The sequence below is a fragment of the Scardinius erythrophthalmus genome, assembly GCF_964197995.2.
Source record: "Scardinius erythrophthalmus genome assembly, chromosome: 11".
Lineage (NCBI taxonomy): Eukaryota > Metazoa > Chordata > Actinopteri > Cypriniformes > Leuciscidae > Scardinius > Scardinius erythrophthalmus.
The window spans coordinates 38,457,094-38,483,373 of record NC_138231.1 but is presented as its reverse complement, the minus strand read 5'-3'; the positions used below and the strand labels follow the sequence as shown (position 1 = coordinate 38,483,373).

The window sequence follows — 26,280 nt, the reverse complement described above, 5'->3', positions numbered from 1 at the left end:
GCGGACCGGCCCATATCGAACGCTCTGAAGCATTGCTGTAGACTCGTAAAGAATCTTAAACCATTTTCTCCCCCAGACTCAATCTGGCGCAGTTCAGTTTTCTCCAAATATTGCAACACACTGTGATTTTAATTTGTAAACCAAGATGGAAACTGCAAATTCAGCAAAACTGATTTCTAGTTTCTAAATGTACAACCCCAATTCCAGAACAATTGCTGTGATTTTTTTACCTTATCTTTAACCTTTATTTACTGACAAAAGAAAATGTTTGTACAGTGTTTTGTTTTTGATGGCTGCAACACACTCCAAAAAAGTTGGGACAGAGGCATGTAATATCACTGTCATATCACCTTTCCTATTAATTACACTTTTTAAATGTTTTAGAATGAGGATATTGCAGTTTTGCATGTGGAATTTTTGCCCAATCTCACCTGATAGAAGACAGCTGCTCAACAGTCCGTGGTCATTGTTATCTTATTCTCCTTTTCATGATGGGCAATATATTTTTTTATATACAATATATTTATATAACAGCGGACACAAATTGACTTTTTGCAGGCCAGTCAAGCACATTCACTCTATGGTGTAAGAAACCACTCTGTTGTAGAATATGAGTAGAATGAGGCCTGGCATTGTCTTGCTCCCCAAGCAAGATGTCATCTTGATGGCAGTACAATTCCTGTATTCTTCAATAGTACCTTCCCACAAATGCAAGTCAGCAATACTGTTTACACTGCTGCACCTCCATACCATGACCTGTTGCTGATGAAGGTCTGGATGGTCCCTTTCGTCTTTGGGACTGAGAACTCAATGCCTGCATTATTTTTTTTTTTTTTAAACAAGCTGAAATGTGGATCTGACCACAGCACTTTCTTTTAGACCATCTGAGATGAACTCAGGCCCACAGAATTTGGCGGCTTCTCTGCATTGAACAGATGCATAGCTTTCTTCTTGCGTAACAGAGGTTCAAGTTGCATTTCTTGATGCAGCGGCAGACTGTGTTAAGTGACAATGGTTTTCCAAAGAACTCCTGAGTACATGTGGCTATATTTAACACAGTAGGATTGATGGTTTCTAATACAATGGCTCAAAGATCACGCATATTCAACGGAGGTTTCCTGCCTTGCCTTACACATTTCTTTGGATTCCCTGAATCTTTCCACAAAATTATGTATAGCAGAAGGTGAAAGACCCTAAATACTTTGCAATCTTGCATTGATAAATGTGATTTTTTGAATCTTTTGATAATTCTCTCATGAAATTTGGCATAACGTGATGAGCAATGACCCATTTTTGCTGGCTAAGACTGAGCCTTTGGTGGATGCTCCTTTTAAACCCAAACACGATCCCCTTACCTATTACCAATTCACCTACTTATTGTGGACTGTTAAAACAGTTTAACTTGGATAATCTTTACATTATTATTTTGCCTCTGTCCCAACTTTTTTGGAGTGTTGCAGCCATCAAAATTTCTTTATATTTACAAAATACAATTCATTTGGCCAGTGAAAACATCAGACATTTTTTCTTTGTGCTATAGTCAGTTAAATAAAGTTTAAAGAGAATTAAGATTCTTGATTTTTATTATATTATTTCAAAATGTCCCAACTTTTTTAAGCTGGCAGTCTGTGGTTTGTAAGTAATCACGTATTGCTCAAGCTCAGTGTTTAATGTGAGCCCAGGGAACAACTTCTGTGCAGAAGTTGATGATCTGTGTGTGTTGATTGTATGCTAATTAGCGTTTTATATATTTGTATCAGTCAGTGAGCAGCCGCAGCCAGCAGTGCTGTGAGGATCTCAGTGCTCGTCTGTGTTCATACGGTCGCTGTCACTGACAAGACACGACACGAGCACTCCTGCTGAGGCTGCCACACAGCACCACTCTTTCTTTCTTTCTTTCTTTTTTTCCTTCTTTCTTTTCTCAGTTTCTCGCTTTTCTCGCTTTCTCTCTTTTCTTTCTCTCTCATCACATGTCTTTCACACCTCATCCATCATTAGCTCACATTCTCCTCTAAATGAAGTTGACATGTCTGTTTATTCTTGTCACTTTGTGGATGCAGACAGGAAACAGGCAAATATATAGGCTGGTCTTTATGATTCATGTGGGTCATTAGAGGCGTAGTTCTGACTGTGACCCCGTCTGGACGTCTGTTAGCACTGTGGTCTCATTTAGGGTATCACTTCTGCTCAGTGTGACCTCTTGACAAATGGAGCTGATGAGATGGGAGTTGGGTTTACATTAGATTAGGACTAACTCGTTGTAGAGAGTAAAGTGATCACTAGGAGGTGCTGCAGGCCCATATACTCCTATTTGACAAATTCAAGCGCTGTGCGGGAAAAACGGCAATCCCCTCACACTCAGTCATACGTGCTGACATTTTGTCAGTATGTGATTTAGTAGGGTGTAATATGCTATACTGATTTTTTTTTTTCTTTTCCTGTAGGATTTAGTGTTCACGTCCACAGGGTCTTCGCCGATCTGTCACACCGATGTGGTGATCCACAGCAGACGCTCATCAACTAAAACGTTCAGACCGTGCCAGCCTACCCAACCACCCAAGTTTTTACTCACCGTCACACCCAGGGTGAGAAACACACAACCTTTCCCTCAAAAAGAGCCTAGTGGACCATATTAACTGCCAGAACTTTCACTCAGTTTAGCGGTTTGAATTAAATCCAGTCTAAATGCAGTATCTCTGTTTTCTGTATCCAACAACTGTTTGGCAAAAGTCAGAAACTCATCAGCGTGGATTTCTACTGAGGGTGGTCAGCTGCTGACAGGGATCTCCCGCTGTCTCAGAAACAAACTTATGATCAAAAATGAAAGCCCTGTGCTCTGTGTGGCCCTCACTACAGGCCTGGTTTATTTATCCTCTTTGACCCCATGACAGATCTTCTGCTCAGCTGATCATGACCCCGGTGGAGAGTAACCAAACAACACAAGCCCACCAGTGAGAAATCAGAGGTCTTGGTTAAGGGCTGCTTCTCTGGCTGTGAATACACAGCCCATCAAAAACCGCACCGCCATTTGGGATGGTCTCAAACTTTGGGATAGTCTGAAGATACTGCAAAGTGACATCTTTGGTACCGCAGGGAATGTGGTAGTCAAGACTTACAACATTGTTTGCTGGTTCCTATCAACATTCCTATCAAACAATCCTAGCCAAACGTATAATTATTTTCAGTTTAAATCTTGAAATAACCTCAATTTAACCAATAAATAATTTGTATTATTAATAATAATAATAGTGATCAAATCAGTTTGAGTAATCAGTCAATGGTAATTTTTATTTTTATAATAATGTTATAATTCATAGGTGTAGTTATTTTTATAATTATTATTTTATATAATTAATAATGTAATTATTAATTATTTTATAATTGTTATATTATGTTTATTTACTTATGTTTTGGTTACTTTAACTTATGTTTACTTATTTTTGTTATAATCATTATTATAATTGATTTAATTTATATAATTAATAATGTTATAATTCTTCCATATTCTTCTATATTCTTATTCTTTTTTCTGTTTTTTTTTTTATTCTTCCTTGTTTTCCCAGTTTAAACCACTGCTCTTGACTTCTCCCATCCCTAATCCTAACTATAATCCACCCATTAAACCAGAGAAGATGATTTTATGAGTTTTATCAAAAGCATTTTCAAGCACTGAAGCCTAACCGTAACCGTAACCCTAAAAATCTGGTAGATAGGAATGCTGTTCCCGAACCAGCAAACGATGTTGACCCAGGAAAACGTCCTACTTCTAAGTCAAGATATTAATCTTTTATAAGCGAGTGTGTTGTACTGAAACATATCCGTGACGTTAATGGTTTAGTCACGTATGAGGAACTGTTTTCTTTTTCCTCCAACATCTGCTGTTAACTTGGCTAATGTGAGGCTATCTCTGTGTTATCCCAGCCCAGAGAGTCGGGATTGTGTCTGGCCTCATGGCCGCACTGTGAGAATTGGCACTGCGTTGGCAAAGGCCCCTAGGCACCGGGGCATATGGGCACTGTGGGAAAGTGATAAGATAGATTAGTTGCCTTTTTTCTCTTTATTCATGAGGGACTCTTGACCCGTTGACTTTTTATGGCCACATCTGCGTGTTCGCGCTCCTATTGGTCAGCTGTTCGCTACAAAACTGGAAGCCTGGCCAAAGCTGAGCTGTTTTTCATCAGAGATAAGGAATGAAAGGAAGATAATATCATCCGCTTGTCAGCACGCCATAAAATTCTCCAAAAAGCTGAAAGAGGGATAAAGCGAGAAGGAGAGGGAGAGAAAAGAAATGGCCAGTGGAAGGGATTGTGAGCGGTGTGAATCGCTGCAGGAAATGGTCATCTGTTACTCAAAGGCCTGTTAGCGCTGTTAGCACCGCTGACCTCTGCCACGCTTTCCTGCCAGAGCGGCGGGGTTCGGACAAAATGTCAGAAAGACAGGATTGTGCGTGCCTGTGTGTGTGTGTTCACGTTCGACAACTGGAAATGATTCTTCTCCCCCCTCAAGGTCCAATTTGTTTGGTGTTTCTTAGTGATAAAAAGACTGAGTTGGGAAATAGATGACAATTATCTGGAAGAAAGAAAATGCGTTAGTGTAAACAGCCTTGTAGGTGTTGACTAAGGAGTTTTCTTCATTCCCTAGGTGACTTCAGTTCCCATGGAACGCTACTGTGCGGATCGCAGTGCGGAATATGAATGGAGGTTAATACGCGATGGAGGGAGTCTCATTGCTAAGCAGTGCTTCCTGTACGGATCCCCCGAACTGGCTTGCGCCTGGGCTCAGCGCTCTCAGGCCTTCCTCCCGCAGAGCCCAGGGGGCGTCATGGCCCTGCAGCAAAGACACGGCTGGTCCTTCATAAGGATTCCAGGTAGGTGAGATCCTGGCTGGGAGTTAGCGGTTGAAAGGTACTTTGCTATCAGATTTTGCGGGCAAAAAGGTCAAGGAATAGTGTAGCAATTTATGAAGCACAGCTCACACAGCAGTCAAACCAAAGCAGCTTTCTTTTGGTGAACGTAGAGAATTTGATTGACCAACTTGAACACGAGTGAAATCTGTGTGGGGAATTTTTTTGCATTCCCACAAACCTCCTGATTGCATGGATTCCTTTCGAAATTACTGGATTTGGCCCACAAAATGTTGCAGAGGAACTGCAAATGTGGCCGCACCTTTAGACTGAACACAAACCAGAGAACTGAATCCCAGCTCCTAATGGCAAGACTTTAGGCCCTGGGGGACCCCATGGTACTGCTGTGCTCTGGGGTCAAAGTGCATTTCAATCAAAGAAAACTCACATTGTGGCTAAAAACGAGATGTAGGCCCATGGGAGAGGGCTGGGGTTCACGAAAGAGGCCACATCTCAGGGTCGGTGCACCTCTTAGTCATTGTCACTGTTTTGGCACCAATGCGCAGCCATTTGTCACATGTTTAGCACGGCAGTGCGATGGGACTAGTGCCAGGCGATGCTTAAGACTTATTTTGCAGATAAGACAAATTTTTGCATGAAGCCTGTATAGCGTGAATTGTGCGCAGGGCTGTGTTTGTGTGCGCGTTCCAGTGTAATTGCTGGGAGCAGACTGGGGAAGAGAAAGAGGTCTGGGAGCGCTTGTGAAGTTGGGAGGGGGGACAAAGCAAGGAAGTTGGACTATTGGACATTGTTTCTGCACAGCGTTAGGTAAGCGCTTTGAATGTGTGTGTGTGTGTGTATCACTCTGAATGTTCATTCACAGGCTTAAGGTGTTTCAGAGCGCACTTCTCCCATTTTCTCAGAGTCATACTGTACCCAGGGAAGGAAATGACAGAAGACTGGGTAAGAGTCATTGATGTATGCAGGCGCTCCCACCACTGGCTAATGGAACTAAAGGCCTCCATATAAAGGCTGGTGGAGTGTTTATTAGCAATTATGGGATACTATTATAGGACAACTATTTTTAATAGTCTTGAGTAATCTAATCTTTAATATACAACTTTTTTTGTAAATCTGTAATTTAAGTTGCAAATGATAAAAATATGTAGAAAAAAGTTAGGGGTTTTAAAACGGGGACCACAAGGCAGCAGCAGGGCAGTGGTTTTCCAACCAGGGGCCTCAGCAAACTGCCAAGAGGGCCTCAAGATGACTATATATTTACACATATTCAAGACAAAGCAAGTGTTAAAATACGCTGAGAATCACGATATTTCTTGTTCAAATTCAACCCCTCAACATAAACCCCTATTAAAAAAAGAACAGGACTCCCAGTGTCTGTAAAAACCTGGAAAAGTCTAGAGCTTGTAGACCTGAAATATATTATCTAGGGCTTGGCTTAGGCCTGTAAATATTGCTGTGGACAATGGGGGAATTTAGAGTTAAAAAGGTTGAGAACAACTGTGCTGTAAATGTTTAGAGAATGTAAATGCAAAAAAATAATTAAATTAGATTAAAATAAATGGGTAAATAAATAAATGCAGTGCTATAACAGTTCAGCACTATAATGAGTAGAAAAATAGATAGACTTGATAGACACTCAATGTGTTCCAAATAATATTTTACATTACATTAACTTTTAAGGTTGGAAGAACTTACAGATGCCTTTTAAATGTTGATCATATTTGGGGGTCTGTGGCATCTTAAAGATTGTAAACCCCTGATATGTATTACATGAAGTTACAGATACAGTTTTGAGTTGTATATTAAATAGTCCTACAAAAAATGATCACACAAACATGTCATACATTTAATAAAGAATCTTAATAATAAAGTTGAATGTTTTTATTTACATTATAGAGTTACAGATCGAACGAATCTAGGCATGTTCACCTCTGCCTTACTGTATATTTTTTTTATCATCACTTAATCACACACACACATGTATTGGTGCAGCCACGCATGGCTTGTTTTATACTCTTGAGTGTGTTAGCGTGTTGCTGCTGTACCTTTGGTGTCACAGTCATTGTGGGCAGGCCACAGAAGGACAGGCTCTCTCACAATAGCTCTGCACATTGTTGTAACGCGACTGCTGCTTTGAGGGAGAGAGAGTGAGAATGCTGCAGAGCTCAGCTCACAGACAGCCTGTGGGAAACTCTGCTTTCCCTTCCTGTTCTTTCAAAGAATCTCTGCACTCCAGCAAAATGGCCGGAAATATTCCTGGCCTTTTTGATTTGGGGCCCAAACAACAGTGACTGCATAATTGTTTGTGATCTGCTCCCTCGCCCCGCCTTTCTGGCTGTGAAAAACAGCCAGGCTTCACCAAGGTGTTTGGGAAGATTATCCTTGAGCTTATCCTTTTTTATCATGTTTTCTAGTCAATTATTTCATTTATTTATTTGTTTTTAACGCCTTAGTTTGTGTATTAAAAGGGATTTTTTTAACTTAACAAAAACTAAGAGTAAAATCACACTAATATATCACACATATAATAAACTTGTATGATGATACATTCATTTTCTTATAGTAGGAGAAGACAGAAAATCAAGGGGAGAGAGGGAGGAATAGTATGGGAACATGGCCAGGGACAGACTCAAACCCTGATTTCCCATGAGCTCCACTGCTCAATATGTCCTCAAAGCCACCACGCATTTTATTTTTGCAGGTCAAAGGCTGCAAATGTCACAATTTTGACCTTTCACGAAACAAGTTGCTTCCCTGATGCAGTTCTATCTCTGGCCTACAGAGGGAGCATTTTGCTCGGTTTTAGCCTGCTTTGCCTCTCCATTTTGTGTGAAATTGAAAATGTGGTCACATATTTCATCCCCTGTGCTTTTGTGTTTGGGTTTGTGTATAGATCCCAGGTGGGATCTGGTGAGTACAATCGATGTATGACAGCTTAATGACAGTCTCCCTCGTTTGCTCGTTTCACTTCCCACCTCAGAAAGATCTGTGGTCGCTTGACTGCTGCAAGACCCCATAAACAAGTGTGTGGCAGATGTGTCGCATTTTATACAATCTTTACCTGTAGACTACCAAAAGATGGCTTTAGATGGCATATCCCACCGATCTGAACATTTCTTTAGCTGCTGGTCTGTAGGTTTTATGTCTTAAATGTTGTATTCAGCACTTTCTATAAAGTTTAAAAGGATATTTCATCCAATGTTTTTTTGGACCCCATTGTCTTCCATTGTATGGACAAATACAATTGAAACATTGTTCAAAATGTCTTCTACAGCGTAAAGAAAGTCAAACATGTTTAAAACAACATGAGGGTGAGTAAATGATGACAGAATGTTTACTCTGAGTGAATTATCCCTTAATTTGGAAGTATATCACACTTCAAATCTGAGCTCTTGCCGTTCTAAAGCATGAATACATCATTTATTTTTGCAACTCTGCCCTGTTTTTAAGGTGCATTAATCACTGTCACTTAAGCAAAGTTTCGTGAAGTGTCATAGAGTGGAAAAACAAATATGGTTTGTGTTAAGCATCAACTTTACCCCTTGGCCCGGTGCCCATGTTTAGGTGTTGGCCAGTGGTTGTACAGGGCGTCAGTAAACACTAAAGCTGATCTTATAGCATAGAGGTCATAAGAGCCTGGTGCTTGTGCTTTCACCTACTGTCCCTTTGCCAGAAGAAACGTCCCTAAAGCTCAGATTGCTTTAATGAAATTAGCATACAGCGGAAGGGCAATTAAGCAGGCAGCGGGGTTAATGAGCTCGTCCAGGGCTCTGTGGCAGATTTTTAAACTGGGTCACCCTCGGGTCAGACCCGAGTTCTGGACGGGAGGGATTGGATTAGAGCCGAGGCTCCTGGGGTTGCCACCAGCAGGTGGGTTGGATTGATAGTGGTAACCATGGTAACATCAGATGGTACAATGCTTGGTAACATTGAGTTCCCTTGGTTTGCAGTTGAGTTGGAAATCATCCTGAAAGTACATGAAGCGAATGAACTTTCATTCCAACACAATCCATCCGTTATTTTGAAATCTAAATGATGTAGTCGCCCTTGTTAGTTTCCTCTGAAAATGTTTTTTTTTTTGTACGAGATTAGCTTCGTTTGATAAGCATGTCTAAGGAGGACTCACCAAATGTTTTAGATGAAGTAGCATGTAAAGTCTAACTGAAAAAATTGCAGAGTCGTCAGGCTTGTGAAATAGGACGTGCGGGGGGGTTTGATAAGAAGGGAATGGAAACACCAGAGGAGACTCTGTGGTGCCGGTTTCGTTGAGTTGTGGGTACCAACGGGTCACATCATCCCCTTAGATCACCATCTTCATCCCACAGTCGTTCAGGGGCTTCATAAAGGGGGATCTGGCAGCTTGTTGCCTTATTCCTCTGACGCCAGACCCATTAGATTAGAGCTTTATGGGGAAGAGCGTATGGGAGTCTCTCTTCTCTTCATGAAACCATCATTCTCTCAGTCAGGAACCTGAAACCTCTGCTTTTTGCTACAGAAACCATTGCTGTTAGCACTGTGGGATATGGTTGTTAAACGTGCACATGTATTTCAGCAGGCATCACTCAAGCAGTCTTTAGTGGTCTAAAAGTAGTATAGTGTATAATCATTATGTTGTATACTGTATAATCATTATAGTGTGTAATAAGTTCTAGTAGATCTTTATTAGTTTAAATGTGCACGCTCAGCTGCAAGTCTCTGTAAATCTAAGTTGTGTAAATTTGGGGTCAGAAAAAAAAAGAAATTAATACTTTCAGTATTAAGTACCAATATTCAGCAAGGGTGCAAAAAAATGCTATTTCTTTTAACTTTCTATTTAGCAAAGGATCATGTTTCAAATTTTTTTTTTTTAGTGGCTTCCTTCCACAAAAATATTTAGCTCAACAACTGTTTTCAACTGTGATAAGAAAAATAAATGTTTCTTGAGCAGCAAATCAGCATATTAGACTGATTTCTAAAGGATCATGTGACTGAAAACTAGAGTAATGATGCTGAAAGTTCAGCTTTACAATCACAGGAATGAATTACATTTTAAAATTTTAAAATAGAAAACAATTGTTTTTAAATTGCATTAATATTTCACCAATTTTTTTTATGAAATAAATCCATCCATGAGTTGAGTTACTTCTTTTAAAAGCATCATCAATCTTACCATCCCCAAACCTTTGAACGTTAGTTATATATCCCAATTAAATTATTTAAATATTTAACTAATCTGTTATAATAAATGATAATATTTAGAATATAATTTGTTTACATTAAATAAAAATAATTTAATGTTTATTGAATTATATTTAATATACCGAGTGAAATGCTTTATTTAATTTTCAGTTAAAATCTTCAGAAAAGCTTTTAATCAAGAGATGAATAAACTGAAGATGACCCATTTTAACCCTTAATGTTTTTGAACATTTTCAAGAGAATTTTAGATGTCTGCTCTGTCTGAAACTGATGGTTGTGAATTTCTTCATGATTACTTTTTCTTTATTATTACCATCCTCTCTGCAAACAAACTGGTTAGATGTTATCTAGTTTTCCGATCTATGTAGTTTGCAACTACGCAACTATTTTGATGAATATAAGCATGCAGGCTTGTTTGTTAGTTTTGAGTAGCTCTTTGAGGGGTCAATTAAAAGTATCTCTCGGGCTGAATATGGCCATCGGGCCTGATGTTTGAGACCCCCTGCCTTAGACCAAATGTTCATCTTGGTTGGAGTAAATTAGATCCATGTGGTCATTATCTTGTTAATCCTCAGCACGGTGAGTCTGAGATTCTTGAGTATATGAGCTAATTTGAGCCATTCTCCTCCACTCATTGTAAAGGTTACACACGTGACCCTTTCAGGGTCATGGGGGTGTTGAGTCAGGGTTCAGCTATGGTTCACATTAGCATGGACATGATGTGGTAATAGCAACATGGTCATGCTGACCGTGTGTTTGACATGCTTTTTGTACTGTCTAAGGCTCGGCCAGCAGGCCTCAAACTCTCTCTGGGGATCTCTAGATTGCTCTGGCAGCCGGCTCACTTTGTGTGTATAATCACTTTCTGAGTGCCCATAACCAGCAGGGTCATTTAACTTACCCCCCATGAGCTGACCTTAGGGTCAAGGGTTGCACCAGTCAACAATGGGAAGCCTGAGCTTCCTCTATTATAAGCACTGTTGGGGTGACAGCATTGACAGCCCATTGCCACTAGATTCTCTGGTCTGGGAACGTCAGTCACGTGTGTTGAGGTATTCCATAACTGATGTAGATTTGATTATTTAAAAACTGAAATGTGGATTCATAAGGATGATGTGAATTACAGACAATAATTTAAACTAAAACGAGAAAAAAAAACATATATTAAACATATAACCAATATTAAAATTCTATTTGACATCAATAAGCCAATATTTATTTTCATGTTGTGGCCAATATTAAAATTCTGTACTTTTTACAACATTATAATGTATAGTATGAAAAGATTGACATATAGTGTTAAAGATTAACATATAGTGAACACAAAATATTATCTAATATTGGCCTGTAACCAATTTGGTAACAATATATCATGCATCACTGATGTTTACAGCAGAATAAGGCAGTATTTTAATTTTTAAATATGAGAAAGGTCATTCCGATAACTTAATCCTGAGCGTAATATTTTTTTTCTCTTAAGTATTTTTTCTTTTAATATGTTTTGTTCTTGGTTGTCCAAGATATTATTAATCAAACATATTTAAAGGACTTCACAGTGGATCGGTAACTGGGTACAGATTTTGCTACTGAGAGTGGGATTTCTGTCATCGGCAAGTGAGGAGCAGGAAATGGAAAACCCGGAGTGGAGTTGACACGGAGTGATTACAGAACGCTTTGAGCGGGGAGGGGAAATTGCTGTCACTCCACAAGCTTATTCATTATATTCCTTTAATTTATCTAATCAGCTCCATTCCGACAGTGTGGGATACAGTTTGGATCTTGTGAGTTGACACATTATTTACCGTTTCTCAGTGATTTTGAAATGTTTTTCTCCGCTTTGTTCTTCAGACAAAGAGTCTCTGATCACAGACAGCGGGAAGCTTCACACTCTAGACCTGCTGCTGACTCGACTGAAGTCTCAGGGCCACCGAGTTCTCATTTACTCTCAGATGACCCGCATGATAGACCTTTTAGAGGTGAGTACTTCCAGGAGCTTCTCACAGTCGGTGACTGACAGCTCTGTGGCCTGTGAACATTACGTAGCTTCATGGCCACAGAAATCTGTCTACTGATCCGATTATAGATTTCTGAGGTCATGCTGTACTTGTTTTTGTTTACATGTTCAATGTTTTTTGAGTGTTAATCTCACAAAAGAAGAGATGGCGAAATTTGATCAAGCATTGTGAAAGGAGTGTTTGCTGTTAAATAGCTCCATATTGTTGTAGCTGGACAAAGGCGGTTGAGAGAAGATAACTGGAGGAAACAATCACTTTTTCCAAAGGCGCACAGTTGTTTGCCACATGTTCAGCAGCAAGCCAAACATGGAGCTAAATGTAGAAGCCTCCAATAACATTGTCAACACGGGCCGCTTATAGTCCTACACAACAGCTCTCCTAGTCTAGAAACACCTCAAGTCAAAAGGAATATCCTTCCAATTTGTTTTTGGCTTAAGCATTTTCCATGGCAGTCTCACTAAAGTCTGATTACGTAGACGAGACTTCCTTTATTTGTGAAGTAGACTGTCTATAGAAAAAGTTAAGCATGGAAAAACATTGGCTGTTAATTGTCTAATAGTTTTGGCATTGCATGCAAAGCTACAAGTCATAGCGCTTTTTACAATACAGATTGTATCAAAGCAGCTTCACAGTGATAACATGAAAATAATACAACAAAGTTTGTTTCTAGATGAAAATTGCGTCATCGTCCACCTTAAGTAAGGCAGATCAATAGTATTGTTGAATATTAAATGTCTCCAACTAAGCAAGCCAAAAACCAAGGCAACAGTGGAAAGGAAACAAAACTCCATCAAGGTGACATAATGGAGAATAAAAAACCATGGGAGAAACCAGGCTCAGTCGGGGGGGCCAGTTCTCCTCTGGCCAACGAGCGAACGGTGTATGATTATGATCCAGGCAGCATTACAGGTCAGAAGTCAGATTGGATTAGAACATTCAGAATATTATCCAGTTCCATCTGGTTGGAAGTCGGAGTCATCACGCCGGTATGGAGACGAGTTTGTTGAGGATCAGTGTCGATGAGGACTTCACAGGGCTGATGAGGCTGGCACTTCAGGGATGCGTCGTACACTTTATATTTTATCTTCAAGTCAACATAAAAAACTAAATTAACCCTATTTTTTTTTAAAGCACCTTCCTGGTCTCACTGTGAACGTCTCATCGGTGCGCATAATTCAAAAGAAAAAAAATGTTTGGCATCATAATCTTCAATAAAAATTGAATAACTAATCCTGACTTGAAAAATTCTTCTTTTATTTTAACCATCACTTTGTGTGGACTTGGAGAATATTTTATTCTAACGTTATCATTAAATATTTGGGTAACACTTTACAATAAGGTTTCAATAAAATGTTTTAAAACATTACATTAAACATTTAATTTATATCTGAACTTAACATGTTTAACTTTGACAGCCCTAAATAAGCATTTTGTAAAAAAAAAAAAATATATTCTGTGGACCACCCAGCACCCCCTTGCAGGTCGCTGAATCCCAGTTTGATCCCAGAATAAGAACCTTATTCTATAGCAATGTGTGTCTTTCCAAGCAGACCCCTCGAGTGTTTTGGTCAAGTTTTCTAATTTGTTATGTGTTCAACAGCTCAGCTCCCACTCGAGGTCTGTTCAAGTGTATTCCGGGTATTGTTCCTAAGTCTCAGGCTAAATCACGTTAGGTTTGACACTCTGCTAACCTAGAGTTATGTTCTCAGCGGGATAATGCCGTTTAAGATGGTCCCATTTGTTACTTACAGCTGCAGAGAAGCTTAGTGTTTGTGATCTAATGTTATTTCGGTTTGGAACATAGTCCTAATCAAAGACGTTTAATGTCAAGGAGAGTGCTAATGCTGGCTTCATACAGTCCAGATGTGCTTTTGGGAGGCCGTCCAGTTGAGTCGTAGACCCAATGGAATCGAGACTTCACTCTGGGTGGCGTAGGAGAGTGGGAGGTCATCTGAGAAAAGTCACTGAAGAGAGTCTGCCCAATGTTAATGAGGGTCTGTGGCAGCGTGTTAATTAACGTTATTAAAAAAACCAGAGGTTTAAAGAGAGGCTTAAAGTGAAATAGACACACCAGGTTTATATCGTTGACTTGTTTCCCTGCACAATTTTCCATTTTCCTACTTGAAATGTTTCTCAACTGTCCTGCAGGAGTACATGGTGTACCGCAAGCATACTTACATGAGACTGGATGGTTCATCCAAGATTTCGGAGCGGCGGGACATGGTGGCTGACTTCCAGAGCCGGTGAGTTTTCAGTTGCCTAACAGCCAGGACTGGAAAGGAGACGCACACGTCTGTAAGCGCCCGTCTCTTCTTAAACCTAATTGGGGCTTGTTTTTTCGAAATGTCACCAAGCGTAAATTCCTCATCCCTGGCGGTGCTGTCAGACACAGAGGGTTTTGCGCTCTTTTCTCTCCCCCCGCCCTTCCTCACAGGGTCTGGTTTGCATTAGCTCAGCTCTCTGTGGGTGCAGTGGGCTCTGGTTTTTATTTTCTAGAGGATTGTGCTGTATATTGAAACGTCTTTCTGTGTAAATCCTGGGTGGTTGGGGCGGCCCCTTAAAGAGCATGATCTGCCGCCGCTTTATTTGCTTTCTCTCACTGTTCTGGTCTCCCCTCCCTTTGCAGGACGGATATTTTTGTCTTCCTCCTCAGTACCAGAGCCGGAGGCCTGGGGATCAACCTGACAGCTGCAGACACGGTGAGGCCATAGCCCATCAGCACATCATGATTACCAGATCACCTTCCCCCACCAGAGGCCATGAGAACGGCCCCTAATATAGTATGAACCTGAAGAAATTTAGCGCTGCACTCATTGACCTTAATATGAACACTTTGAAGCTTTGACTAAATGGTCAGCATGAAAAGTGACAAACCACAGTTGTGGAAAATTGTGGAAACCGCAATAATAGAAAGTAATTAAATAAACAGATAAATGAAAATGCAGCAGTTTCTATTTATATAGTCACTTTACTGAAATGAAAGAGTATTATTATAACATTAAATGGAAAATATTTTTTTCTGTTAAAACCCATGCATAAATTATTAATGTTTTGAAATTTATTGCATGAAACATAATTCATTTATTAAATTAACTTAAATTACTTTGACAAAATTAATGATAAAAAAAATATTTTTAAACTTTTTATTCTAGCAAATGAACACCATTAAACTAAAGCTCTTTGATAGTACAAGGACGTACATTCATGTTTCAACATGTTTTTGTTAAATGTTGCCGATATTTAAATTAATAGATAAAATGTTTGAATATTTGGTTTAATTTTAGACTCTCGTGTCAACAAAAATGTTGTCAGCTAAAATCAGATGCCATTTTAATCAAGAGTAAAATGAATAGGGCGTGACAACATTTTGGAGACAAAGGCTATTGCTAAAACATAAAATGGTAAATAAAAATACTCATTTGATGTCACTATCCTGTCAAACTTTGGCAAATCCAGTGATTACTTCAACAATGCTCATTGTATCAGCCTCTTACTTTGTAAACATGATTTGTTTTCAAGCAGACTGAGGAAAAAACCCTGTGCTCTTACTCCCTGAAGTTGCGTTGACCAATCAGATAAGAGCTTGCCAGATCCAGAAAGTGCTTTTCAGTTTTGTGTACAATATGCAGCGAGAAAGACAGCGAATTAACTGTGAAGTTGTGCAATCTGAGGCTTTTAAACTGACGTGAATTTTGTGTGCAAGAACAAAAAATGCCATCTGTGGATTATACGTGACAGGAATGAGTTCATACGGTATGTGGAGATCATTTAATGTGATGAATATCCTCTCTTTCCAGGTGATCTTCTACGACAGTGACTGGAACCCAACAGTTGACCAGCAGGCCATGGATCGAGCCCACAGACTAGGACAAACCAAGCAAGTCACAGTCTATCGGCTTATTTGCAAAGGGACAATTGAGGAACGCATCCTACAGAGAGCCAAAGAAAAGAGTGAGGTTAGTACACAGTATCTACTGCCTTCCTTGGGCCAGAAGATTACACAAAATATAATGTATCACATTTTCCTTTTAATTCAGCTAATTCCACAATGGATAGACAAATTACCCCCTTTTCCCCCTGACGGCTTACATTTGTCAGTTCAAGTTACAAGAACGATATTTAACTAAATGTCAAACCTCAGAAGAGTCTTTGCAGTGACAAGGGGGTTAAAGTAATATTTAGCACATGGTTTCAACTGCAATTACCACTAATTATACTGTAATTACATATGTGCTCTAAACAGTGATACGTCTGTATCAACACATCATTATAGTCAGTATATGTTTCCAAGAGTCGTGTCTTCTCCTCTTTCTGCTCTTATTACTTTGATTTATTTATTCTCTGTCTCAATAATCACTCTCTGCTGTGGGATCTGCACTTCAGATTCAGAGGATGGTAATATCAGGAGGAAATTTTAAACCTGACACTCTGAAGCCCAAAGAGGTGGTCAGCTTGCTGCTGGATGATGAGGAGCTTGAGAAAAAGTGTGAGTTACCACTCTGTTATGGTCTGTTAAGAATATGTGTAATCTAAATAATGTAATAATAAATGAATCGATTGGCTGTTTGCTCTCCTCTGATTGGATGGTACGGTTGTGTTTCTCGGCAGTGCGCTTTCGGCAGGAAGAGAAGCGGCAGCTGGAGGAGTGCAGTAAGGTGAAAGAGCGGAAGAGGAAGAGGGATAAGTATGCAGAAAGGGTAAGTTTCCTCATAGAGGCACAAGTAATTGATTTTAGAATAGATTTCTCCTTTGCAGTGGTGTTCAACAATAATAATAAATACTGTATCACAATAAAAACTTTTTTTTTTTTGCTAAATGATTTTCTTGTGGTAAAGAATATAGTTGTGCACTATATCATTGTTATTATTGTTAATTAACTATTAATTAACTACAATGATTAAAATCATGTGAAATAAATGTAAATATTAGATGGCAAACTTGCCTTAGCAACTAACTGAAATAAGTTGGAGTTGAAGTACTAAAGATAAATGAAACTTTAATAGAAATACAAAACTATACTATACTATAATAGTATATAAATAATGCAAAATTTCAATAAAAATCTATCAGAAAATGCCCTAACCACTCTTGTCCAACTGTCCTGTCTCCCTGCATCCCTCTTATTTTAAGAAGAGAAAGGAGGATGACCCCGACACTAAAAGGAAGAAGGAGGGTGTGAATGTGGTCATCCCTTACGTCCCCTCAGCAGACAACTCCAATCTGTCTGCGGATGGAGAAGACTCGTTCATCAGCGTGGACATGGACTCTGCCATGCCAAGCCCCTTCAGTGAGGTAAGAACCAATGAGACTCGACCCATGTGCACTTCCTGGACTCGATTTAAAATAACTGTGTGATCTTGATAATGTGTGTTGAATTGCAGAGGTCAGGATGTCAAATTATTGTACGATCCTGTAATGACATTCTTTAGGTGATGAGTCCACAAAATAATCATGTGAGAACTTTCCCAAAGAATGGATGATTTCTATAGAGCTATTATGCCATTGTCCACACACATCCTCTCGTTTGCTTGCTGCATTGATCTCATGGCGCTCTTCCTCCTCCTCATCCATCTTCTGGTCCTGCTGTCTCCTCCGTGGTGCTGTCCCTCTGTCCCTGTCTCACCCCCAGAACTATGTGTCTCTGCAGATCTCCTTGAGCAGTGAGCTCCAGCCCAGCTCCATTCCTGCAGACGAAAGTAGCAGCGACATGCTGGTAATTGTGGACGAACCCATGTCTTCCGCTCCTCAGTCCCGCGCCACCAACTCTCCCGTCTCCATCGCCGGCTCTGTGTCCGACACCATGAATGGTGGGTACCCTCGGCTTGCTCAGTTTTGAATTGGTCTCATGTATATCACAGCAAGCCTTGTCATATTACACATACAGTATTCATAAAATTTCATACAGTATTATGCATTGTCGGAAGTTGGGAAAGGGCAGGGAATCCACTCTGATGTCTAATAGTAGAGGTCAGCGAGGGATGTTTTTTTCAGTCCCTCTCCCCCAAGATTTTATCCCGTGTCCGTTCCCGTTCGGTCTGCATCCCATTGTCCTACTTTCACCTACAAAATCCTGCAGTCCCGTTCCTGTTAGATTCTCTCTCCGGTGTTACAGGCTATTTTTTTCAATTCCCACACACACACACACACACACAACAGTTCAGACCTCACCCTTTTTGTATTTGTCGCAGTAGACAAAAGGAAGGTGCTTTCTCTCTTTGGTTCACATCATTTTTAAAGAGAAAATACTCAGCAATGGCGTTGACTTATGAATTTGCACATGGTTTGTCTAACACCACATAGACACATAAACAACATTCAAAACTTAACATGTTTATAAGGCCGCCAAGTGTATGTGATTTTTGCGAAGGAGTGGTTTTAGTTGTTCCTACATTTTTCTTAGAATACATTTTAGAACAAAAGTTATTGAAGAATCATTATTTGTTTGTGAAAACGTTTGTATGCAGATTTCACGCACAAATTTGTGCATAGGCATGCTTAGTAAACGAGAATGAGAAACCGGAAAACACTTTACTGGTCACATACATGTTTGTTGGGGCTTGTTGCTTTACTGCTCAAATCCCTGGATCCCCTCATTTAGCACACATTTGGCTGCCTTCCTGTCGAATGATGAGCAGTGCTAATAGGCAGTGTTGCAGTCTAGGCTGAGAGCGCAGAGGTTTGTGGGATTGAAATGCGAGCAGAACTGTGGCCGTAAAGGAGACAGGGTTTGCGTGAGTCTAGGCCGCAGTGGCTCAGACATCTTCTGCATTCAACCTTATAATAAACTGAGGATTAGTGGAAGATGAAAAACTCCAACGATTCAGAAGAAACATGTTGATGTTGTTTGGCTGGCACCGTTAAATAGTCGTGGATCTATGAAATCAAATTTTGAGCATACTCTACTTTTCAAAAGGTTGGGGTCGATATGATTTTTTAAATGTTTTTGAAAAAAGTCACTTATGCTCACCAAGGCTATTTATTTGATAAAAAACAGTAATATTATGAAATATTATTACAATTTGAAACCGCTGTTTTCCATTTTTATATATTTTAAGAAGTAATTTATTCCTTTGATGGCAAAGCTGAATTTCTCCAGTGTTCAGTCGGTGTCACATTTCTTATTATTATTTCTTCTTATTGATAATATTGCTTAATATTTTTGTAGATACTGATATGTTTATTTCTGGATTTTTTGATGATTTTTTTTTTTACATTATAAATGTCTTTACTGCCACTTTTAATGCATCCTTGCTGAATGAAATTATTGATTAAAAAAAAAAAAAAGATCTTACTGACCTCATACTTTTGAACAGTAGTTCAACAAGAAGCTAATTTCATCATACATGACTCTCTCTCAGGTGTCTCCTCGCAAGATATCTCCAGTCCAGGCAGGGGGAGGTCCGGTCGGAGTCGAGGACGACCCAAAGGCTCTGGAGGATCAGGCAAGTGTTCTGTGAGGAAGGGAAGAGGCCGGAAGTCCGGCGCAGGCAGTGCTGCAGCCATGGCAGGAGCGATGGCAGGGGCGGCGGCGGCCTCAGCGGCGGCCTATGCTGCGTACGGATACAGTGTACAGTCCAAAGGTAACACTTTTGACTTACAGAACTGCTGGTGAAAACTAAGGCCTATAATAGTTCATCCATTGTTATCCGACTCTCTTCCAGGTATTCCAGCAACTGGCTCCGTACAACCGGCTCTCATTCGGTCTTCAACCACACCTGCCTTTGTTCCAGCTGGCACCTCCTCCCCCCAGACTAAAGGAAGCGCTGTGACCACCAACTCACAGACTTCAGCACATGGCAGTTCACAAAGCCAACACAACCCCACTAAAAGAAGCAAAGTACCAAGCAACCACAGTGGGCGGTAGCAGCTTGTGAACCATTGCTTTTTGATTGTAGCATGGCCAGTACATTTTCAGTCCCAGGTTGACGATTCTCACGCTTATGATGTCGAGCCGCTATCAAGCCCTACTGTCACTGTGAAACCCAACTCCATGCCCACACCCAACTTAGCATCTATTTCAGTGGCTGGTGAGCAATATGGGAGGTTGTGCACTAGAAGCAAAAACGAGTCATTGAGAATTATATCTTCAGTATATGAAGTTTAGCTCATTGATCCTTCATACAGAAAATAGCTGTTGTAAGGATGACCAAGGGTTTGTTATTCTAGCAATGGCTCTTATTTGTTTTCTGATGACCACGTAAGCAAAGGGCAGCATGGCCGAATAAAGGAGTTTTCTTCATCTTCTGGCACATCATGATGTTCGGCATCATTATCAGCAGAGATGAGTTGAAATGGGAACAGGGTGGGATGTTGGTTATTAAACACCGTCTTGAACAAAGTCTTTACCTGAACACATATGAACATATAAGACTGCTTTTGTAAGATTGCTCTTATTTTTGTAGGACAGACCCGTTGACATTTGTTCAGTTTAAATACCGAATGGCCTTCTCTTTCTATGTTTATTTGCTGCAAATTCAAAGATTTTGGCTTAAATACTAATATATATTTTCTCTTGGGAAGAATAAAAGAAATCAATGTTTTTTGTAGTAAATGCAATGAAAAAACATCTGAAGTGAGTGCTGCTCGAAAAACACGTCACTGCTCAGATCGTGACTTAAAAATACTTGGATGTGAAATGTAACATAGCTTAAGTTAAAACTTGGTAATTTATGATGATCTGTGCTAGTTGTAAATTGTATCGAAGCTGTTTTATTTTTAAAAAGTCCGTCGTTTTGTTGCATCTGTGACAAATGGCTGTGGTTTTTGAGAAAGGCCATTTCTGCGTTTATTTTGTCATTAAATTGTGATGATAAATATTCTATGTATGTAAATATTTCAAGGGTATCATCCCTTTCAAAGTTCACCATTCCCCCCCCCCCCCCCCCCCCCCAGTTGCTTGTCTATTTTTATAGGTCAGTGTAAATACCTAAAGAAAAAACCCAAATGGTCATTTTACTAACTTGGAGAAAAAACTAAATAAACATTGATTCAATGATTTGAATTTTTCACTGTGGGATAATGTGATTCTTGATAACTCTCTTCCCCCATACAGGTTACCAATTTACTGCTGAATCTTACAAAACTATTTGTTTTAGAGCAAAAACACTTATGCCATTTTGAGCTCTCAGCTTCAAAACACATTTAACAAACACACCGACTCCATTTCACACCAAACCCACTTGACAACAAGGATACAGGTTCTTTGAATGTTTAATGTGCAAAAAGACAATTATAATGGCTTAACAGTATTCTGCTTCAGTGCAAATTAAAATGGAAGTGTTAAGGTTTCATGCCCACATATTTGAAACAAAATGCGAACAGCTTTAGAACTTGACAAACTTTGGCAATACATTGTCACACGCATGCATTTGTATTAAAGCACCACACACTTGGGTTAAGAGCACATGACGAAAACTGACAGTATACACGATGTCGCACCGTAGAATCAAAATGACAACAGCCTAAAATACTATGTTCCCTTAATGCAGTACCTTTACCGTAGTACAGTAAATGGAGAGAATAAAATGTCTGAACACAGCCATTAAATAACAAATCACACCCCAAGGACGGCAATGTTAACTTTATGTTAGGAGGACCTTAATGGTGTTTGGATTAGATGCTGATAGCCTCAGTGACATATTTAGTGTTTTACAGAAGATACAGGTTTCTGAGATGCTAACAATATGGGTCTAATGGTGGTGAGAACAGCTGCCTCGATAGAGAACAGGTGAGGGTCGTCGTCGTCGGGGCAGCTGACTCTCATGAACTCCGCCAGGCGAAGCAGGTACTCGATGTTGTGGCCCGACTTCCCCTTGCACACAGCGATCTGAGCGGCGATTTCCTCCGTGCTCGCAGGCCCCAGGTAAATGGGGTTGTCAGCCGTGGCGATATAAACCAGAGCCTGGACAGGTGACTGATTCGTGCCCTGCGGAAAGAACTCTAAGGCCCGGGTCAGGTAGCCTCCTCTCACCGCCTCCCTCACGTTCAGGTACTTGAGAGACTCTTCGACCTGAGAGCCAGTCACCTCGAAGGCAACACCCCAGGTGCACGCCTGTGTACAAAAACTTAAGGTTAGTCACATATAGTGAGGGAAACGAACATGTTTCTTAATCTGTTTATAATATATGTCATTGTTCCAAACCGAATTACTTCCTTTCAGAAAAATTAAAAGATTTTGGGTATAATGACAGCCTCAGTCACTTGTTTAATTTCATTACATCTTTTTTTCTACACAATGAAAGTGAATGAAATGTCATTCAATTGAATATATTTAGTATTTTGCGGAAATCAGTCATGTATATATATTTCTCGGTTGTCTATTCATAGCGTTGTTCCTATAAAAAGTGGAAGTTGCACTTACGTCATTCTCCTCGATGAGCGTCACCACTCTTCCGGGCTGTCATGGAAACACGAACGTCAATAAGTTGCAATGGGAGAACTGTTCAGGTATTTACTTGTGCGTTCTTTATATATAGAAAAAAATATAATTATAATGGAAAACTCACCATTTCATCATCTCCACGATGAAAGTTATCCCCGTGCCAGAAGCGTCTCTTGTACCCCTTAATATAACCGACCTTGCTCCTCTTGTACTTGAAGTCTGGTTTCCAAACCAACGAGCCGTAACCGAAGATCCACAAGCTGGATTTTACAGCGACGACGTCTTGAGGTTTCATCTTAGGATGGTATGAGAATAGGAAGGGTAACTTAGTAGTGTAACGTTACAGCTGAGTGAATGGGCCCACAGGCTAACTAGCTAACGTTAGCTTCCTCCTGTCAAGTAGGAGAGGTATCGGTTGGCTCACGGCTATACCGCGGACGGTATTAGAGCCCAACTGCTTGGCAGTTGTGATGGTGCAGTCCCGCAAATCGCTTTTCTGTGCCTGGTGCATGCCGATGCCGTGCAGTTACCGCATCATTGCCTTAAAACTCCATCTCGGCCTCTTCGGCTCTTTCAATTCGAATATAACACAAAAGCGGTTGCTAACTCGCCAAGCCTGCTGTTTACCAACAAACCGCTAACCAGCAAATCACACGACTCTTTAAAGTCAGAAGAAATAGCCTTTTAACCGTTGCTTTCGGGCACCCTAGCTTGCCGTGCTGCTTTTCCTCCTCAGCGAGAGCGGATGATGAAATATGGACTGGTTTGAAGCAGACTATATGCGAGATGTCTATGGGCGTATCTGACCTTGCTCAAAATCCGGACCAATCATTAGCGTAGCTAGGGCGGGGCGTCCTGCCTTCTATCCAACCAATTCATCTCACCGTGACTCTATAAGCGCATAACTGTCTGATTGGCTCACGAACCCGGAACAAACGTGCGCAGTTGGTTAATTTCATAGGCGTGCCCAGCCGTCAGTCACAGAAAACTCTCACGCTCATTCGCCGGCAGATCTGTCGCTTAAAGTCTGCTCGGCTGATGCAACTTGAAACAAGCGTTTCAAGCCGCGATAGATACAGGCACAGCACGTACTGAGACTGAGAGTATTGCATCAGGCCAAGAATGTTTTTTGAGACCGAGTCAGGTCTCATACATTACAAGGTATCGGATTTGACTAAGTAAGAAGTCTTCATTGGAAAATAATCTAATAATTTATACTATTTAGTATAAAAATGTAACAAAATAATATAATGTCAATCCATTTTTCAAACCGCATTTACTGTGTAGGGTAATAATATAATATAATATAAAGAGAAATTAAGATGCTTTTGCAAAGCATATCCACCAATTCCTTTTTCTGTTGCTATTTTTGCTTTAAATGCAATTGTCTAGTCAAATTGTCATCAGAAACTGCAACATCTCGATTCAGTTTTATCCTATCATGACTGCTGAGGAAGATTAGTTTCTTCCTGAAGATCTTTTAAGCTATGGCATCGGCTTGTATTTTAGATCTCCTTTGTCTGTAATCTCTATCCATGACATATTTCAGATCTTTCCATTTTTTTAGAATGAAATAACCTGTCATTCATAGTATTTGCATAATCTTTCTACAAACCTGTGACATCCAATGCTATACCTGATGGTTTCCACTGTGACAACCACATTTGTTCATCTCTAGTTGTTTACATCTCATGTTGTTCACTTTATTTACACATTATGATAAAGTTAAGGTCATCAGTACCTTAAATTTGGAAGGTACTCTGAGTACATGTTGTTTGTCCTTTGAGTTTGCGTCATGTTCTTTGCAAAACAAATATTTATGTAATGTTTTTTTTCTTGTCTGGATGATTCAGTGTCATTACATTGATATATCTCCATAAGAGTCATTCAGAGGTATTTGACCAGGCTGAGAATAACAACATGTCAGCATCATAAAACTATTAAGCCAGAAAAACGGGCAGGTCAGACTTGTGATCTCAGTAACGCAACAGTTCCTTTGTCAGCCCTCCTTGGGAATTGCGATTTTAGTATCAGCCCAGTTCCGAAGCCATTAGACTACCAGACTGACTCAACTAATATTCACTCGTTGACAATGAGGATAGTGGTATTTTTCTAATTTTAACAGAAATGATGCGTTTATTTGATTAATAACCTATATTGCAAACTAACCTTTTTGTAATCATTTCCATGTAAATGAGACATTGAATGTCACAAGAATTGGATGAATGGAAATATTATATTTGTTATTTTTGCCGCTATTTTCTTGTAAAAAGTTCAGTTTCGGTTGATAAACAAAACACCCTTGGCCCCCTGCCACTCCTGGACATTTCCTAGTGTAGCTTAGGCTTTTATTTGGTTGAAATAGGATTATCTATAAATAGAGGTATTAGCTGGCATCATAAGATACAAGCACATGTAAGCTCCTTAAAAGTCTACATGATGCACAAGCCTTTCTCTGCCTATAGCTCAGGCAGACGGGGGAGCTCCAGTGACCAGACCTTTCACGAAACAGCCTGTTTACTTTCTCTAGCGCTGTGACCTTAGACTCGGACACACCGGCCCCCGCTGACCTTATATGAGTGACAAATGCGGAATGGAAAGAGGGTCATGTGAACTGCACACTTGCTGTTTGTTACTTAGTTTCTAGCCATTACCAACACATTTCTTAAAGCTTACTGTTGCTCAAATTCCTGAAACAATTTAACAGCATAATTGATTGAATGTGTATCTTAATTACCATAATTGTGATGTAACTGATGCTCCTGAAACCTGCTGTGAACAAGCGCTGAAAGAAAAATAATTTATAATAATAATTTGAGAGACGTTTGTTAATTGACTTTTCTTCAGCCATGTAGACGTTTTCAGAAAACATTTCTGAAATGATAAAGCAGATCAACATGGCTTCTTCAATGGTCAAACATCTGCTTTTTCTGTGATTGTTGGCGTGTTATTGAATTTTTTTTAAGTCAAGCTGATGTGATAAATATCGTTTGTATCACCATTGTTGGATTTCAGATGATGAGTATTGATGACTGTGAGTGTATATAAATAACGCAGTCTTTGTTAACTTTGTTTAAAACTTTGTCTGAAAATGTTTTGTCATTCATACACTCACAGACATCAACAATCAGCGTATGAAACACAACAATGATGACTTGCTTCATGCCTTCAAAACACATTCGTGGCTCCCAGCATGCATTGCGGCATGAAAAAATAATGCAGCTGAATCATTTTTTGATGTCACCATTGTTGAGGCTTGTATGATGAGTGTTGATGTCTAAGTGTGTGTCTACATTTTTATTTTCACTTAGTTTTAGACAATCTTACACAAATCATAGTTACAAACTATGTTTATCAAATCGGGTGACTTTATTACTTAATGCTCAAAAAGTGTTTCAATTCTAACAAATAAGCAAAATTATAGAAAAAGCTATTTAAAAAAAAACATTCAAGTCATTTGACAGTGAGGCAGCCATGTTGATCGGCTTTATAACATTACATATAGCCTATCACACGTTTTTTTTTTTTGTTTTTTTGTTTTTTTGCATTTTTGGGAGGAGTAGCCTACCATTTACATATGTGGTTTCAACAACCAGATGCATTTACACTTGTCCAGTTTCGTCTGGAATGCTGCCCAGGCCTCCTCCTGAAGTGGTTTGAGCGATCGGATTCAAATCCGACTTGAATGCGTTTCGGAGGGCATTTACACCTGGTCTTTTCACGATCGGTCGGATAGCTATCCGATCTGAGAAAAGAAAACGCGCAAACAGACCGTAGTCAGACCAATGTCGTCTGCAAATTATGCAAGACTGTCGTCGGTTTCTCTATGTTTATATTTAACA

The 26,280-nt window shown here is 39.8% G+C and overlaps 2 protein-coding genes across 6 annotated transcripts in view; one reads left to right on the top strand and one right to left on the bottom strand.

Annotated features, from left to right (window-relative positions):
- ino80 (INO80 complex ATPase subunit) overlaps nucleotides 1-21,070 on the top strand; it is a 41,421-nt gene extending 20,351 nt beyond the window's left edge. For 4 of the 5 annotated variants that reach the window (XM_081379419.1, XM_081379416.1, XM_081379417.1 and 1 more), the window contains exons 26-37: nucleotides 2,445-2,585; nucleotides 4,642-4,867; nucleotides 11,891-12,018; nucleotides 14,206-14,300; nucleotides 14,684-14,756; nucleotides 15,855-16,013; nucleotides 16,441-16,543; nucleotides 16,666-16,754; nucleotides 17,188-17,349; nucleotides 17,705-17,864; nucleotides 19,416-19,637; nucleotides 19,719-21,070. In XM_081379419.1, coding sequence (XP_081235545.1) covers nucleotides 2,445-2,585; nucleotides 4,642-4,867; nucleotides 11,891-12,018; nucleotides 14,206-14,300; nucleotides 14,684-14,756; nucleotides 15,855-16,013; nucleotides 16,441-16,543; nucleotides 16,666-16,754; nucleotides 17,188-17,349; nucleotides 17,705-17,864; nucleotides 19,416-19,637; nucleotides 19,719-19,921 — 1,761 coding nt within the window. In that variant the 3' untranslated portion in view covers nucleotides 19,922-21,070. The remainder of the gene's footprint in view (nucleotides 1-2,444; nucleotides 2,586-4,641; nucleotides 4,868-11,890; nucleotides 12,019-14,205; nucleotides 14,301-14,683; nucleotides 14,757-15,854; nucleotides 16,014-16,440; nucleotides 16,544-16,665; nucleotides 16,755-17,187; nucleotides 17,350-17,704; nucleotides 17,865-19,415; nucleotides 19,638-19,718) is intronic. The other variant, XM_081379418.1, reaches the window with a different exon arrangement.
- A 179-nt stretch (nucleotides 21,071-21,249) lies between these two features.
- chac1 (ChaC, cation transport regulator homolog 1 (E. coli)) lies at nucleotides 21,250-23,307 on the bottom strand. The gene is made up of 3 exons (XM_081379420.1): nucleotides 22,563-23,307; nucleotides 22,418-22,453; nucleotides 21,250-22,108 (listed from the first exon to the last, which is right to left on the bottom strand). Exons 1-3 carry the CDS (start codon nucleotides 22,731-22,733, stop codon nucleotides 21,698-21,700), a joined length of 618 nt encoding a protein of 205 aa, XP_081235546.1. The 5' UTR covers nucleotides 22,734-23,307; the 3' UTR covers nucleotides 21,250-21,697.
- Between the last annotated feature and the right edge of the window lie 2,973 nt (nucleotides 23,308-26,280).